Below are 15,486 nucleotides of genomic sequence, written 5' to 3' on the forward strand. Positions count from 1 at the left end.
GTGTCGTGCACAGCTTATATATTGTCGTATATAAGCTTTATGAGTAGATATGACATTTGTTGAGGAATAGATCAAACTTGTTTTTGGGCATGCATTACTGCTCTGACATATTATAGAATCAATGATATGAAGAACTCACAAATGCAATAAAAATATTGCATTTTCCTCCATTTGAATGGCACAGCCATATATCTCCCTCAAAGTCATAGGTATCAAGCATCAATGCTCGAGCACCATTCTGTTTAGAAGCAACATATTTAGTTTAACTAAATTGCAATTAGTACCAAAATTGTGTTAAAATTAAGGATAGATCACAGTACATTTAACTGTTGAGTGATACTGTCTTCTTGGTTTGAGAAGGTAACTTCGAGGAACTCCTCATGTGAAGGAAGTACCGTCAATTGCAAAAGCATTGTGTGTCGTCAGGAGTGGATGAAGAGAAGAGCACAAATAAGTTTTTAAACAAAGATTGTTGAATTACACAAACAAAAATTTCACCCATATATTGCAATATATTCAGCATGTTTGTCTAAGGTATGGTGATTTCGTATAAGCCTTGAAAAGTTGTATCTCGACACAGGGTGCAAAACTCAAAGGATCTTATTCTCTTTTGCTTGGAGAATGACTCTTGTAAGTGGTCAGTGAAAACAAGTAAAGCCCGCAAAACAGTTGTTGAGGGAGACACTATTAGTTCACATAGACCGCCAGTGTATATTGCTGTGATATAACTTAAACTACTCCAGTGATCCAGTGCTTTCTTTTTTCCTAGAATAGAAAAAAACTTTAGGTTGGGTTTCATTATCCGTTTCTAGCTTCTTGGTTATTTCCTTTTCTAGTAAAATCCTCCATTGCTGATAGTGTGAGTTTAGAAAGGAAACCAACCAAGCATGGATCTTTATGCTCTTGAGAACCCATCCTCTGTTACTGGTGAGACAAGTCCCAGTACGGTACATGAAGATCCAGATATAGTGAAAGATGGGACCGGGGCTTCCAAAGCTTCTTTTGCAGATAAAGTTAGAGGTGCTCAACCCCAACAGCTAAACGTAGCTGACCTTCCAGTCCCAGAGATGAAAGGAAACATTCCTTCCATTAGACTACCACAAAAAGCAGTTGAAAGAGGATTGCTTTACTGCAAATTCTGTTTGATAGGAAGGTTAGAGTTCCAAAAAATAAAGCTAGAGGAAGTGAAAACAATAGCTCAGGAGAAATGGCAACCGCAAGGGGATTGGAAAATCGTTCCTTTAGGCAAGGGGTTCTTCATGATACGCCTAACTTGCGAAGATGACTTGAAAAAAATTTGGGGTGGAGGCCCCTGGAAGTTTGGCGACCAAATTCTGCGACTTTCGAAATGGACGCCTGAGTTTGATCCAGCAGTACATCGAACTTCCACAGCAGCAGTTTGGGTGAAATTCCCAAAGCTTGGACAACAATATTGGGACTATGAAATTTTGATGTCCATAGCAAGAGGTCTTGGGAACCCAGTAGGTGTTGACAAGCATACGCTAAACCGAGACTTCGGTTTTTTTGCATTAGTTTTGGTGGAAATCGATCTCGCCAAGCCTATCCCTGGAAAAATGTTAGTGGAGGAGGGGGAAGGAAAATCTTTCTTCCAGGAGGTGGAAGTGGAGAAATTGCCGAAATTCTGCCCTCACTGCAAAGTAGTATGACATATCATAGCGGAATGCACGGTGATGAGAAGGCTAAGGGGTGGAGAAAACATAGTCAGGAACGCTGCATCCAAGCCAGATGATCAAGTGCCTGAGAGTAATAAAGGCAAGGAAGCAGCAGAGATTGATCAACCGGCATGGCAGAGGAAAAAAAACAAAAGAAATAGAAGGAAGAAGAATACTACTACCCAAGCCCCGAATGCAGGAGTGAGTGGCACTAAGGATGCCCTTGGGAATTTGATGGAGGCTTACGCAACAGAGCCGGGGGAAATCTTTCAGGACTCTATTTCGGAACTAGAAGAGATCACTCAGAACACAGCTGAGATGGAGGTAAGGGAAATAGTGGACGCTGTTCCTAATCGAAATTCTGGAACTCTTGGCTCAGTGGAGTATGCTAGGACGTCAATAGTGGCAGTTACTATTGGTGATCAAGCTATTGTCTCTGAAAGAGTAGAAGACCAAGTCGGGGGCAATCTTCAAGAAGGTGAGCACACTGGCTGTGGGATAAGCTCATATGACGATGACCACTCGCTACAATTGGTAGTTGCAGCAGTGACCGACCCCGTCGCGTCACTCAAGTCACCCACAAATACTATCAGAGCTCTTAACGAAGCAGACTCGCTATTGGCAGCGTCCTGTTGGGCAGACATCGCTGAGGAGGCAGAAGAAGTCGAGAGAGCTGAGAAAGAAGGAACATGGAGGACACAAAAGAAGAAGGCAACAAAGTCCAAGTGGATGGAGCAGGATCTCCCACCTCCATCTACAAGGGCCAGACTATCCTCCATACCTCAACAATGAATATAAGCTATTGGAACATCAGGGGAGTGAAACAGGAAAAATCAACCACTTACCTGAAGGATGTCATAGCCAGTCATAAACCAGACATTATATGTCTGGCGGAACCTCTCATGTCTCCGCCTTCTAGGACGCCTGAGTTTCTTTGCAGGTTGGGGTTCAATGAGGACTTCGTACATAATAATATTCCCAATAGGATAGGGAATATATGGGTTTTTTGGAGGAAGGGAATTGTAATAAATCTGGTTGATATGTCGCATCAGCATATTTCTATTAAAACTGGTGATCTCCTTATATCGCTGGTTCATGCCAGATCAGCTTATGTGCAAAGACGAGCACTATGGGATGAGTTGTCGCAGCTGGGTTTGAATGCGGAAGCTTGGGCAGTGGCAGGGGACTTTAATGTGGTTACTTCGAATGAAGAAAGAAAAGGGGGAAGGCTTCCTTGTCAAACAGCAGTAAATAAGTTTGTTGAGTTTATAAATGGGAATGCGCTTATAGATACTACAAGTCTCGGCTTCAAGTTTTCATGGTCAAACAAAAGACACGGAGATAAAAGAATGGTACAGAAAATTGATCGCATTTTGGTTAATCAGAAATGGATAGATGCAGCCACAGGATGGCGAAGCAAGATCCTACAACGGAGGATTTCGGATCACTCCCCTATTGTAGGATGGTTCACCGCTATTCCTAAGCCTCACAATATTCCTTTCAGGTTCAAGAAGCACTGGATAAAGCATGAGAGTCTCAAAGAGGTCATCAAATAGAGCTGGGAAGAACGCCTCGAGGATGTGCCTATCAGAAAAGTCATGAAAAAACTCAAAAGGTTGAAGGAAGCTCTAAAAACATGGAGCTGGGAAACTTTCGAGGATTTGAGTAAAAAGAAAAAAAGAGTGACAGAGGATCTGGAAAGGATAATGAAGGAGCAAGAGGAGGACCCTTTTAATGTCCAGCTACAAGAAAGGGAACGGAATAAAGAAGAGGAACTAAATGGCATTTTGGATACAGAAGCGGCACAATGGCGGCAAAAAGCTAGAGTTAGTGAGGCCTTTGAAGGGGACAGGAACACAGCTTATTTCCATGCTTTTCACAAGCTGCGAATGAATAAAGCCTTGATCCTGGAAATTTAGAAAGGCGATGGAACCATCCTTAAGCAGCAACAAGACATCAAGCAGCACATCGTCTCAGTGTTTGAAGCCAAGTACAAGCCGCAAGCAGTCATACCCAATGTTGGACTGATGGAACTCATACCGAAGCTTGTGACTGACGAGGATAATGCAAATCTCTCAGAAATCCCTACCATCACAGAGATCAAGCATGTTGTGTTTAACATGGACGCTAATAGCTCACCAGGTCCGGATGGATTTCAAGGTGCATTTTACCAAACTTTTTGGGATATAGTGGGACTGGATGTCAGCGAAGCCATTATCTCTTTCTTCAAAGACAACAAGCTGCCGCAGGGTATGAACTCAAATTTTTTGGTGCTCCTACCAAAGGTAACTAATGCCAAAGTTGTAAATCATTATGGACCAATATGTTTGAGTAATTTCCTTTTTAAGATTATTACAAAAATCTTGTCTATAAGGGTTAATCTAATGGCAACCAAGTTGATCAGTTGTGAACAGCTCGGCTTCATCAAAGGCAGGAATAGCTCCACGGGCATCTGTTTAGCGTCAGAAATGATGAATGAGCTTGAGCACCATCGAAGGGGAGGTAACATTGGGCTAAAGCTGGACATAGCGCAGGCGTTTGACACTCTTAGCTGGGAGTTCCTTGCCGAGGTTATGAAGAGATTTGGCTTCTCCAAAAAGTGGTGTGATTGGATTGAGACAATTCTCAGCAATGCAAAGCTATCGGTTATGATAAATGGAGGACCATGTGGGTTCTTTGTGGCTGGAAGAGGGTTGAGGCAGGGGGACCCCCTGTCCCCATTCCTTTTTGACTTGGCGGAAGATGTCCTCAGTAGGAGAATAAATCACTGTTTTCAGGTTGGCCTCGTGAAGCAGATGGTGACCATCGGAGATACTCCTGGGCCTACTCATCTTCTTTTTGTAGATGATCTCTTTCTGTTTGCAAATGGTGACATCCGAGGGCTCAAAAGACTGAAGGTGGCACTTTCAGAGTATCAGCAAGCAGCTGGACAATTCTTTAACACCGCGAAAAGCAAAATCTTTCTAGGGAATATGACAGGTGTTAAGAAAAGGAAAGTAGAGGAGCTCTTGGATATCAAAGAAGGAGAGCTCCCGGAACTTTATCTTGGAGTTCCAATTTTTAAAGGCAGAGTTACAAGTAGATGTATCCAACCTCTAGTCGATAGAATCAAACGGAAAGCTTCTGGGTGGGCAGGCAGGTTGTTATCTTTTCAAGGGAGAGTGATCATGGCACAGGCTATCCTCTCAAGTATACCGATACACAACATGTTGGTGTATAAATGGCCCAAGAAAAGCATCAAGGACGGAGAAGCGGCCATAAGGAATTTTATATGGTCAGGGGATCCTACAAAGAGACGAATGATCACTCTTAAGTGGGAAAGTGTTTGTAAACCCAAGGATGAAGGGGGGCTTGGAATACGAAGGCTGGAAGAGCTGAACAAGGCGCTACTCATCAAGTTAGCATGGTGCTTCTTAAATAAACAAAATGATTGGAGTACCTTCATGAACAGGAAATTCACTAAAAAGGATGGAAGCTACCTCACTTATCACAAGCCATCATCGGTTTGGCCAGGCCTTCGAGGTGCTCTGCAGGAAGTACAACCTTTCACTGGATGGATCATCGGCAAAGGTGACAAGGTGGATCTATGGAGAGATAATTGGGCAGGGCAATCGGTCATGGGGCTGCTCCCCGAGGTGAACTGGTCTGGTTTCAAGGCAAAGGTCGCAGATGTTATAGAAGACAATAAATGGAAGTTCCCAGAGGCAGTAGCTGAAGTATTCACGGGTCTGGGCATAGACTTGTCTTCCCTCCCACAACCTAGTGGGGAAGAGGATATTCATATTTGGAAACCAAAAATAGATGGAACTTTCACGGTTCAGTCTGCGTTTGAAGCTATTAGACGGAAGAAGAACAAGATCTCCTGGCATAGGAAGCTTTGGGTAGTGCATTTACACCCCAGAACAGCTGGTATTGCGTGGAAGCTTTTGCACAAGGCGGTACCAACAGATGACAGGGTGAAAAAGGTAGGGGTAAATCTTGCTTCACGATGTCACTTCTGCCATCAAGAGGAGGAAAACGCTCAGCATATGTTATGGGACTGCAGCAAGACTCGAGAAATTTGGGCATGGGCAGCAAACTTGTTCGAACTGAATATTCGGGATCATAGCTTTAAAGCTTTACAGAGAATAGCAAAAGGGAGAAGCTCTATCGTTCAAGACTTGTGGAACGCGGCCATAGTCCACATTATGGTGCAGGTATGGAAAACTCGGAACCGAGAGCACTTCGAGGACATACCTATCCGCTTGAGTTTCATTACGAGAGAAGTGCTGAAGGGGATCAAGGTTTCGGGCTGGCTGTCACAAGGCAAAAAACGCAATGACATGCAAGAATTTCGCGTTCTTGATAGGTTGGACGTACATGTGAAAAGCGCACTAGCACAGTTGATCCAAGAAGTGCACTGGGTCACTCCAGTGGGCAATGTCATCAAATGCAACACCGATGGATCAGCCCAGGGAGTTCCTAGTAAGGGCGGGGCTGGTATGGTATGCCGGAATAAGGAGCTAGCTATGGTTGGGGTTCTGGCTGTGGGTCTGGGTCGGGTAGACAGCTATCATGCCGAATGCACAGCCATAGTCATGGCAGCCGAGAAAGCGGTGGAGATTGATTGGGGTTGCATATGGATTGAAGCCGACTTAGAAGCTGCTGTAAAAGCATTCAATGGCGAAGCAATCCCATGGAGGTTTCGAGCGAGATGGAAGCGAGCAATTGCCCGTTTACAACACTGGAAGCTATCACATGTCTGGAGAGAATGCAACTTTAGCGCGGATGCAGCAGCAAGGAAGGGATCCACTTTATTGATGGATACTTCAGAATGGTACTCTAGTAGACCAGATTTTGTCTCTAAGATAGAATGTCCCTTTAGGACATATTATCGTTTTGGTTGATACAGTATGTAACTTGTATTATCTTTGACAATTCCTTCTTTAATAAATTTCCTTACTTGCGTGCAAAAAAAACAAGTGTATATTTAGCCAAATGTAGCAAATCTTATGTAATTGAATTGGTCAGTAATGGTTGTTCTCACACATCTTGTACCTGAAATTTCTATATTTTCCACCCAAAAATATAACTTAATAAATTTCTACATTTTCCACCCAAAAATTTGTCAATTGGTTCCCAAATTTCCTATCAAATAATTCAACAATTGATTCTTACGATACATCATTCCAATTGAAAAAAGAAAAACAAGAATACTTCAACAACATGCCAAAAACAAATCAAAAATTGAAAGAGAGAAATGGGATTGGGCAATGAGCTTGAGCGTCAACAAGCTTGAACTTTTTGTCTCACCACGTCTTCTTCAAGTTTAACTTCATCTTCTTCTTTCCTTCAATACTGTCTTTACGAGTTTAATTTTTGTCTCACGATGTCTTCTCCAAACGCCAAAGTTTAGAGTCGGGTGATTTTCTTTGAAGAAGAAACCGGCGTTGGTTTCTCTATGGAGAGAGTGAGTGAGGGCAGAGAGAGAGAAAGAGAATGAGGAAGAACAATCGTGGGTGTTTTGTTTGGGGGTTTTTTTTTTGGTGAATAGAAAGTCAAATGACCATTATACCCACCCTAATTTTCTTTGATAGATGAGGAATAGATCTGGACGTTGGATGGATTTTGATCTAACAGATGTGATGAGCTGTCAAGATAAGCTGTCAATTGGAGCTGTCAAGGTAGCCAACCCCATATATATATATGGGGTTGGCTACGTCAACATACAGAAATGACATACGCAATCCTACGTACCTACATAATGAACTAAAAGCTGATTTTATAGGGATGTGATCTCCACAACATGGAGATCATCTCCACAAAAAATCAGCTCCTTCGAACATGTCTAACCCTACCAAAAATTGAGTTTAAATTAAAAATTTATCTGACGATCCAGAATTTTGACACTCTTTTGACAATACTAGACACATCCGATTAAGCTGATTTTTTGTGGAGATACTATCCATGGTAGGGAGATAATATCTACCAAATATTAGCCCTTAGAGCAATGTGCAAGACCACTTTTGGATTGCGTATGTCAATTTCGTATGTCTATATGTCGATGTAGCCAGCCCCCATATATATATATATAAGAAGGATAGAGGCACATTCATTATGCGCACATTATAGCCACATTTTCGGCATACAAATGAATTAAGGCCTAGTTTTTTGTAGAGATGATCTCCCCACTATGAAGATCATTCTCACAAAAAATCATAATATTTGGATATGTCTAACCATGTAAAAATTAGCGCTCATTTGTGTTTATTTTTAAACTTTTCATCTAACGGTTTAAAAGTTTTGTGAGCATGTTCTAATGTTAGACTTCTTTGAATGAGCTAAATTTTTGTGAGCATGTTCTCCATAGTGAGGAGATCATATTTACAAAAAATCATCCCTTAATGTAACTTTTAAGTCCATGATTTTGCTTGAATTAATTTACAATGTGGCTATAATGTGCGCATAAGAATGTGCCTCTATCCCTCCCCATATATATATATACGGTTTGGCTATAGTGACACTCTTATCTCACACCCCTCCTGGTCCCTTAGATCTCAGGATGAGATGATCAGATCTAATTCTGATAAAAATGTGAAATTTCAAAATTTCAGAAACCAAAAAACGCGAAATTTTTTATCATCTCTCATGGTCTTCTTCTTCTCCACTCCAGAACTCTCAAATGAGTAACTTACACTGAGCAATCAAATGATTGGAATCCATTCCAAGGGGAAAACAAGTTTTGGAATTTATACAATATACAGTGGATGTGTAATCTGAAAGAGCTATGTTTGGAATTAAGGACAATTTGGTTCGTTTCAGCTTTGGAGTTGAAAACTTTGAGGATCTAAAAGCATATATCCTTTAGGTTTTGGCAACTCTGTAGTGCGTCTATCATTTCCTGTTGTTCTTTCGGATTGTGTGTTGAACCATGGAATCATTCCTTGTGTTTTCTAATGAGAAGGTTGATTTGTTATTGATAACAAATCAGATTGATAAAAGTAAATAATTGCATTTGTTTTGTCTTTGTTGTTAACTTATTGCCAATGGTTATCATTCTATGTACAAAAATTATTTGGGAATGGTTGTTTCCTGATTATTAGTAAGAATTGGGTCTAGACAGAATTGCTCCAAGAAGTCTCCAAACTTGTTGGCCTGAACTTTTGAGATGTTCATATATGAGAACTGAGAACCTGCTTTGAACCTTTGATAAATTAAACAAGAAAATAAGCATCACACCACTCTGCTGCTGTACAGACAAAGCGCGCACGCGCTTTTCTAACACACATTCAGAGCGAGCTCACGCTCATGCTTCACCAGATGCAACTCGAGAGAGAGAGATAGTTAACTTTCCTACTGAGAAATGAAAACAGCCAGAGTGAGTGAGGAGAAGAAGATGGGGGAGAGAGAGATCCAAGGTCGTGGATTTCTACTTGTTTTTTATTTGGGCCAAATCATTTTAGCTGTTAGATCAGGATGAAATTTGAAAGACCAGGAGGGGTGTGAGATAAGAGTGTCACTATAGCTAAACCGTGTATATATATACAGTCCTTCTCTAAAAAGTAGCTACTTAAGTTAACTTAAAAATAAGTACGTAAGTAAAACTTCACCTAGAAAATGAATTCAACCCTAATATTTCGTACTTATGAAGCACTCACCATAAAAATTATCTCCACAAAATTTCAACGCATTTGGAAACTTATAACATAGATAAAAATTGTTGTTATTTTTTTTAAAAAAATCTAATGGTTCAGAAATGTCTAGTTTTTGCACTCATTGTTTTGCCAATATTAGAGGTTTCCAAATGAGCTGAAATTTTGTGGAGATGATCTTAATATTAAGTATATCATATCCACAAAAAATTAAAGTTGAATTCATTTTCTAGGTGAAGTTTTACTTATTGCCAATGTTAGAGGTTTCCAAATGAGCTGAAATTTTATGGAGATGATCTTAATGTTAAGTATATCATATCCACAAAAAATTAGAGTTGAATTCATTTTCTAGGTGAAATTTTACTTACGTACTTATTTTAAGTTAACTTAAGTAGCTACTTTTTAGAGAATTACTGTATATATATATATATATATATATATATATATATATATATATATATATATATATATATATATATATAGGGAAGGATAGAGGCACATTCTTATGCACATTATAGCCACATTGTAAATTAATTTAAGCAAAATCATAGACTTAAAAGTTGAATTAAGAGCTGATTTTTTGTAGATATGATCTCTCCACTATGGAGAACATACTCACAAAAATTTAGCTCATTCAAAGAAGTCTAACATTAGAACACACTCACAAAACTTTTAGACCGTTAGATGAAAAGTTCACAAATGAACACTAATTTTTACATGGTTAGACATATCCAAATATTATACTTTTTTGTGAGAATGATCTTCATGGTGGGGAGATCATCTCCACAAAAAACTAGGCCTTAATTCATTTGTATGTCGAAAATATGGCTATAATGTGCACATAATGAATGTGCCTCTATCCCTCCCCTATATATATATATATATATATATAAAACTTTAGATCAAAACTTGATCTTAGTAATTGGTAATTGTTCTTGAATCAAGTGGGTTACCCGTGGCTTTTTTTATTTGAGTCGAATTCATAATTGTTCAAATTGTGTAACTACCAAAGCATTGTAAATATTAGGCATCTTTCTCTCGGAAAAAGGATACATCCAATGCACTGACCAATTATTTGAGCGATACGCCCTAGCTTTTTTCCTTCAAGTGCGGAAACCACAGGACCAGAAGTAGTAGGATTTATTTTCATAATAATAATAAAGTATTATATGTCGAATTTTTTTTGCAAACAGAATAAAATTAAAAAAAAAATGTCTGATAGCAAGTGGGTCAGTTAATTCAATAAGAAATGGAAGTGAGTACTTGATTTTGTTGGTACCATCCAACTTAATCCAATTCAATTGTTTACTCATTCAATGAATGCATTTTCAAAAATAAAGTAGCTGGATAAGACTTACAAGGAAGGTTTTTTTATTTCTCTATCATTATAGACAATCCCATCCATATTATCTATGGAATTCGAACCTAAACTCTATTTACGATTCATCATTTTTATGACATTGACCATTTTTTTTTACTTTGCCATTATTTTTCGTATCCATAATAGTGCGAAAAGAAGGCCCGACTCCAAGTTGTTGAGGAATTGTAGCGTTGAGTTCCTCAACCCTTTGCCTTAGGATTAGTAAGTTCTATTTTTTGATGGAGGCAGGGAAGGGATATAACTCAGTGTCACCTTGACGTGGTGGAAGTCATCAATTCGTGCAAGTTCGTTATTACGGGTATTTCATACAAAGGATCGGACTAATGACGTATACAATACTTGAATTATCCATGCAAATGCTACATAGTTGGTTCTCATCCTTCAGAGACTGCGAGTGTAATAGGAGCATATATATATATATATATCGGTTAGGCTATAGTGCCACCCTTATCTCACACCCCTCCTAGTCCGTCAGATCTGTTCCTGAGATCATCAGATCTAATTCGAAAAAAAAATCGTGAAATTTCAAAATTTCAAACTATTTCAAAAACTAAAAAACGAAAAACACGAAATTCTCACTAAAACCCAATTCCATCACTCCAGAGAGAGCTCTCTTGACGCCATTAACAACCACCTGAGCTCTCTTGACAGCACTCAACCAATGACCAAACCCCACCGAAACCACTCGGTTTTAATCCCCAACAAAAACCCAACATTATGGTATGAATAAAAATTGATTTCCTCACTCCTCACAAATCGCGATTTGACTCCATTACTGCCTTTCACTCTCTCTCTCGAGTTGCAATTAAGGCATGCTTTATTAAGTATTTAATTTGTTTAACTCGTTTGATAATTCGTTTATATTGCAATGTCATGTTTATTGAGATGATTAATAAGAATACACTCTACTACTATACAGACAAAGTGCGCACGCGCTTTTCTAACACATGACCAGAGCGCGCACGTGCTTTTCTAATACACAACCAGAGTGCGCCTGCGCTTTTCTAACACACATCCAGAGCGCTCACGCGCTCAGGGCTTTTGTTTGGGCTTTAACATACACCATCGAAAATATGTCCTAAAAATGACATTAATTGGGATTTTCTTCTGTTTAAGTTATTTACACTGTTTATGTACATTGAGATTTTTGTCTGTTTAAGTTATTTATATTTTTAATTTTTTCAATTTATAAAAATGGAGACAGAGACATCAATTAATATCGAAGAAGATGTAGTTGGGTCTTCGTCTACTAAATCCCCTATTCAACGCACGCAAACATTAGCTGCTCCTTATATAGGAATGACTTTTACAAGTGTTGACGAAGCAAAGACTTACTACAAAGAGTATGGTCAACAAGGGGGATTTGAGACTCGTGTTTGATAAGCACCCAAAACTGTAATATTAAACCCTGAGAGACATAGCATTTTGGTCGATTATGTGTTTAATAATCATGTAATAATTATATTTTTATACTTTTGCAGGTTTTCGCAGTTAACATGAATATAATGATAAAACGTGCATCGAAGTATGGGAATACTGAAATATTTAAAGTTTCTCACTCAACCCCAGTGAAGCCCAACAAAGCCTGACTAGAGCCGAAGTTTCCAAAAGAACAAAACCAGTGCAGAACGGGTCCACATATAAAGAAGCAGCAAACTTTCGAAGCTCACATCTGATAAATCTGGATGCCGACGTTGGCTAGTGAACTGCCAGAGCGACCAGGGCGACGAACTCTATGCAAAGACAGAAAGTTATAAAAATGCCAAAATCAGCGCCGCCACTGGACCCACTCTGCGGGCCCAAAAGGCATAACGAGTCAGCATAGGCAGGTGGCAAGTGATGGTCACAATTTTGTGCCACCTCGCAATATGGAAGACACGTACCAATTCAAAGCAGGTGGTTTGAATTGAAATTGGCTAAAAGACAAAACCTTAATATGGGAAAAAAAAAAAAAAAAAAAAACAAGGCAAATAAGGTAAAGACAAAACTTCGATTTTCAAAGTTTTGAAAGTCAAAATTTACTAAAAGACAAAACCAATTAAATCTTTCTCCAGCCATCCAACCTATATATATGAGGGGGGGTCTTCAGATATTCTCCTTCAGCATTTTATGCTTTGGCCTCCACATTAGTTAGTTAATTATCATCTGTAGTTTTCATTCCAACACTTACATTCTGTCCTTTTCATTTCAGCAGCTTAAATACTGTAAGTCATTTCTTCTTAATAAAAGTCATTTCTTTCAAGTTTAATTCCTGTCCTGCATTTATTTATTTAATAAATACAGCAAGTTTAATTATTCCTTCAATGACCATGAGCTAATCCCCCCCAGGGGGAGGGTTATGCTGCTCGTGTGAGAATCCGGATTGACTCTTTAATATTCTAGAATCACTGCTTAGGAATTAGGTGTAGATTAGACATCCGGTCTCAAAATGACTGAGACTGTACAAAGTTGGAGTGCTAATGCTCCAGAACAGTCTCGCGAGAGACCCAAAAAGTCTCGCGCGCGACTCTCTGGTGTCAGACAGCTCTCCAATTTTTCCCGCTGATGTAGAATCGAACCAAGAGCTGAAATGATATTCCAGAGATGAAATATTAGTTCAACTCCTTATACTAGTGCGATGCGGCTCAGAGATGTGGGCATTTCGCTAGGGATCAATACTCGACGACGTCTCGGATTTGTCTAAGAACTCAAGACGAATTAGAGTTGTAGTGATGTGGTCATATAAACTGTTAAAAAATGATTCTTGCATGAGTATGATTAACCATCTCCCTGTTTCTCTATTTTGTTTATTCACTGTTAGTAATTGACATTATTTGCATTACTGTTAATTTAATTAAACCAACTAAAAAACCTAAAATCCTACTCACCAAAAGTTGTAATTCCAGTTGTGAACCTTTCCAAGCCCTAAGGTTTGGACGATCCCTTACACGACCTATCCTACCAAACCCACATGAGTAAGGTAACTTGACTAAACGGACGACTATACGAACTTTAGACTTTGGACTTTGGTCTTCGGACTTCGGACTGTGGACCTCGGACTTAACGAAGAAAACCAATAATGTCAATGAACGTTTTATCAGTGTTCGGACGACGAATAAGAAACAAAATCATGTGAATTTGGTTAGTGGTTGTTTACTGGTTTGCTCACGTGAAAGGGTTTCTAACAAGAGAGATCAAGTTCGATTAAGAAATACATCAACTATCCAGTATGGTTGTCAAGCTAGAATTCGTATTAAGAAAAGAATACATAAAGAGATATACGAGGTCAGCGTTGCTCAGAATGACCATAGTCACGGTCTGGTGGCCCCATCTAAGAGAATTTGCATGAAAACTAACAAACATATACCTGAAGCAGCGAAGTGCTTGACCGAGATGTTTAGTGATAACAGTTTACTTGTTGGGAAAGTGGCATCTGTTTTCCATGGAGAGGAAGTTGGGTTTACACAAAAGGATTGTTGGAACCATCATTATGGTTTGACCAGAAAGATGCCTAAATAAGGTGATGCAACTGTCGTGCTGAAATATTTTATGCATAAGAGTGTCGAGGATCCCCGATTCTACTACGCTATTGATTTAGATGAAAATGGGACTACGGTGAACGTTTTTTGTGTTGATGGGTGGTCTCGATGCCAGTATGACTATTTCGGGGATGTTGTGTCTTTTGATACCACACATCGTACCAATGCATATTCCATGCCTTTTGCCCCTTTTACTGGAGTCAATCATCATTATCAGTCGATTCAGTTTGGTTGCGCATTGTTGCTCGATGAGACGAAAGATACATTCATATGGCTGTTTAAGGCCTAGCTTGCAGCTATGGGTGGTCGTGCGCCAACTGCAATCATCACTAACCAGGATAGAGCGATGACCACAACTATTGCTTAAGTGTTTCCTAGTACTCCTCATCGTTACTGTCTCTGGCATATTATGCATAAATTCCAAGAGAAGATGTCCTTTACCAAATTTGAGACATTGGTAATTGTGTTAAAGAACACTATTTCTTTTTTGTATAGGATTGCTGATTTTGAGAGACGATGGTGTACAATCATTGAGAAGTATGAGTTGTCTGAAAATCCTTGGTTGAGAGAGATATATTCAATGCGAAAGAAATGGGTTCCTTGCTATCTCAATGACACCTTTTTTGCTGGTATGCACACGACGGGTTGAAATGAATCGATGAATGCTCATTATGACAAGTTTATCAATTTGACTACTACGCTTATGCAGTTTGTACATGGTAATGAGAAGTCTTTGGCTTTGCTTGCTAGGAAAGAAAGAAGTTCTGATTACCACACCGAGCATAGTTCACTGATTGTGCCCAACGATGCTTTTCTCCTTATGCATGCTGCGAAGGTCTATACGATCTCAATATTCAATAAATTTAAAGAGCAACTAGAAAAGCCAAAGATGGAGTACAAAATTGATGGGCAACAGATGGACAACACTGGAACCGAAAGCTACATGGTGAAGTTCAAAGACCCACAGAAGAAGTCCGTTTGGAAAGTGAATTTCAATAGCGGAACCTTAGAGGCAGACTGCGAATGCAAGTATTTTTAGTTTATGGGAATACTTTGTGGTCACATCTTGAAGGTTTTTATTCATTATGACATTAAAGAGATTCCAAGCCATTTTAGATTGACGCGGTGGATACAGAAGGCTAACACTTATAGAGCGGAGTTTGATACTGAATTTGTGGTCGGGAATGTCTCACATGAACCTTTGATAGTGGCTCATTGTATCAAGGTTGCTTCTCAAGTGGCTTACGATGCATCGCATACTTTTGAGGGTTATTCATATTTTA

The 15,486-nt window shown here is 39.4% G+C and overlaps 2 protein-coding genes across 2 annotated transcripts; both read left to right on the forward strand.

Moving 5' to 3' along the window:
- The first annotated feature begins 887 nt into the window (after positions 1-887).
- LOC147487232 (uncharacterized) lies at positions 888-1,667 on the forward strand. Its single transcript, XM_086573984.1, has one exon. It carries the CDS (start codon positions 888-890, stop codon positions 1,665-1,667), a length of 780 nt encoding a protein of 259 aa, XP_086430110.1.
- A 794-nt stretch (positions 1,668-2,461) lies between these two features.
- Positions 2,462-3,229, forward strand: LOC147487233 (uncharacterized). The gene has a single exon (XM_086573985.1). The coding sequence runs from the start codon at positions 2,462-2,464 to the stop codon at positions 3,227-3,229; it is 768 nt and encodes a 255-aa protein (XP_086430111.1).
- The last annotated feature ends 12,257 nt before the right edge of the window (positions 3,230-15,486 follow it).

The sequence above is a fragment of the Coptis chinensis genome, chromosome 7 (assembly GCF_015680905.1).
Source record: "Coptis chinensis isolate HL-2020 chromosome 7, ASM1568090v1, whole genome shotgun sequence".
NCBI classification, from domain to species: Eukaryota; Viridiplantae; Streptophyta; class Magnoliopsida; order Ranunculales; family Ranunculaceae; genus Coptis; species Coptis chinensis.

What these genes read in the sequence shown, in the direction of transcription:
- LOC147487232 (XM_086573984.1), top strand. Translation starts at nt 888, where the DNA reads ATGGATCTTTATGCTCTTGAGAACCCATCCTCTGTTACTGGTGAGACA.
- LOC147487233 (XM_086573985.1), top strand. Translation starts at nt 2,462, where the DNA reads ATGAATATAAGCTATTGGAACATCAGGGGAGTGAAACAGGAAAAATCA.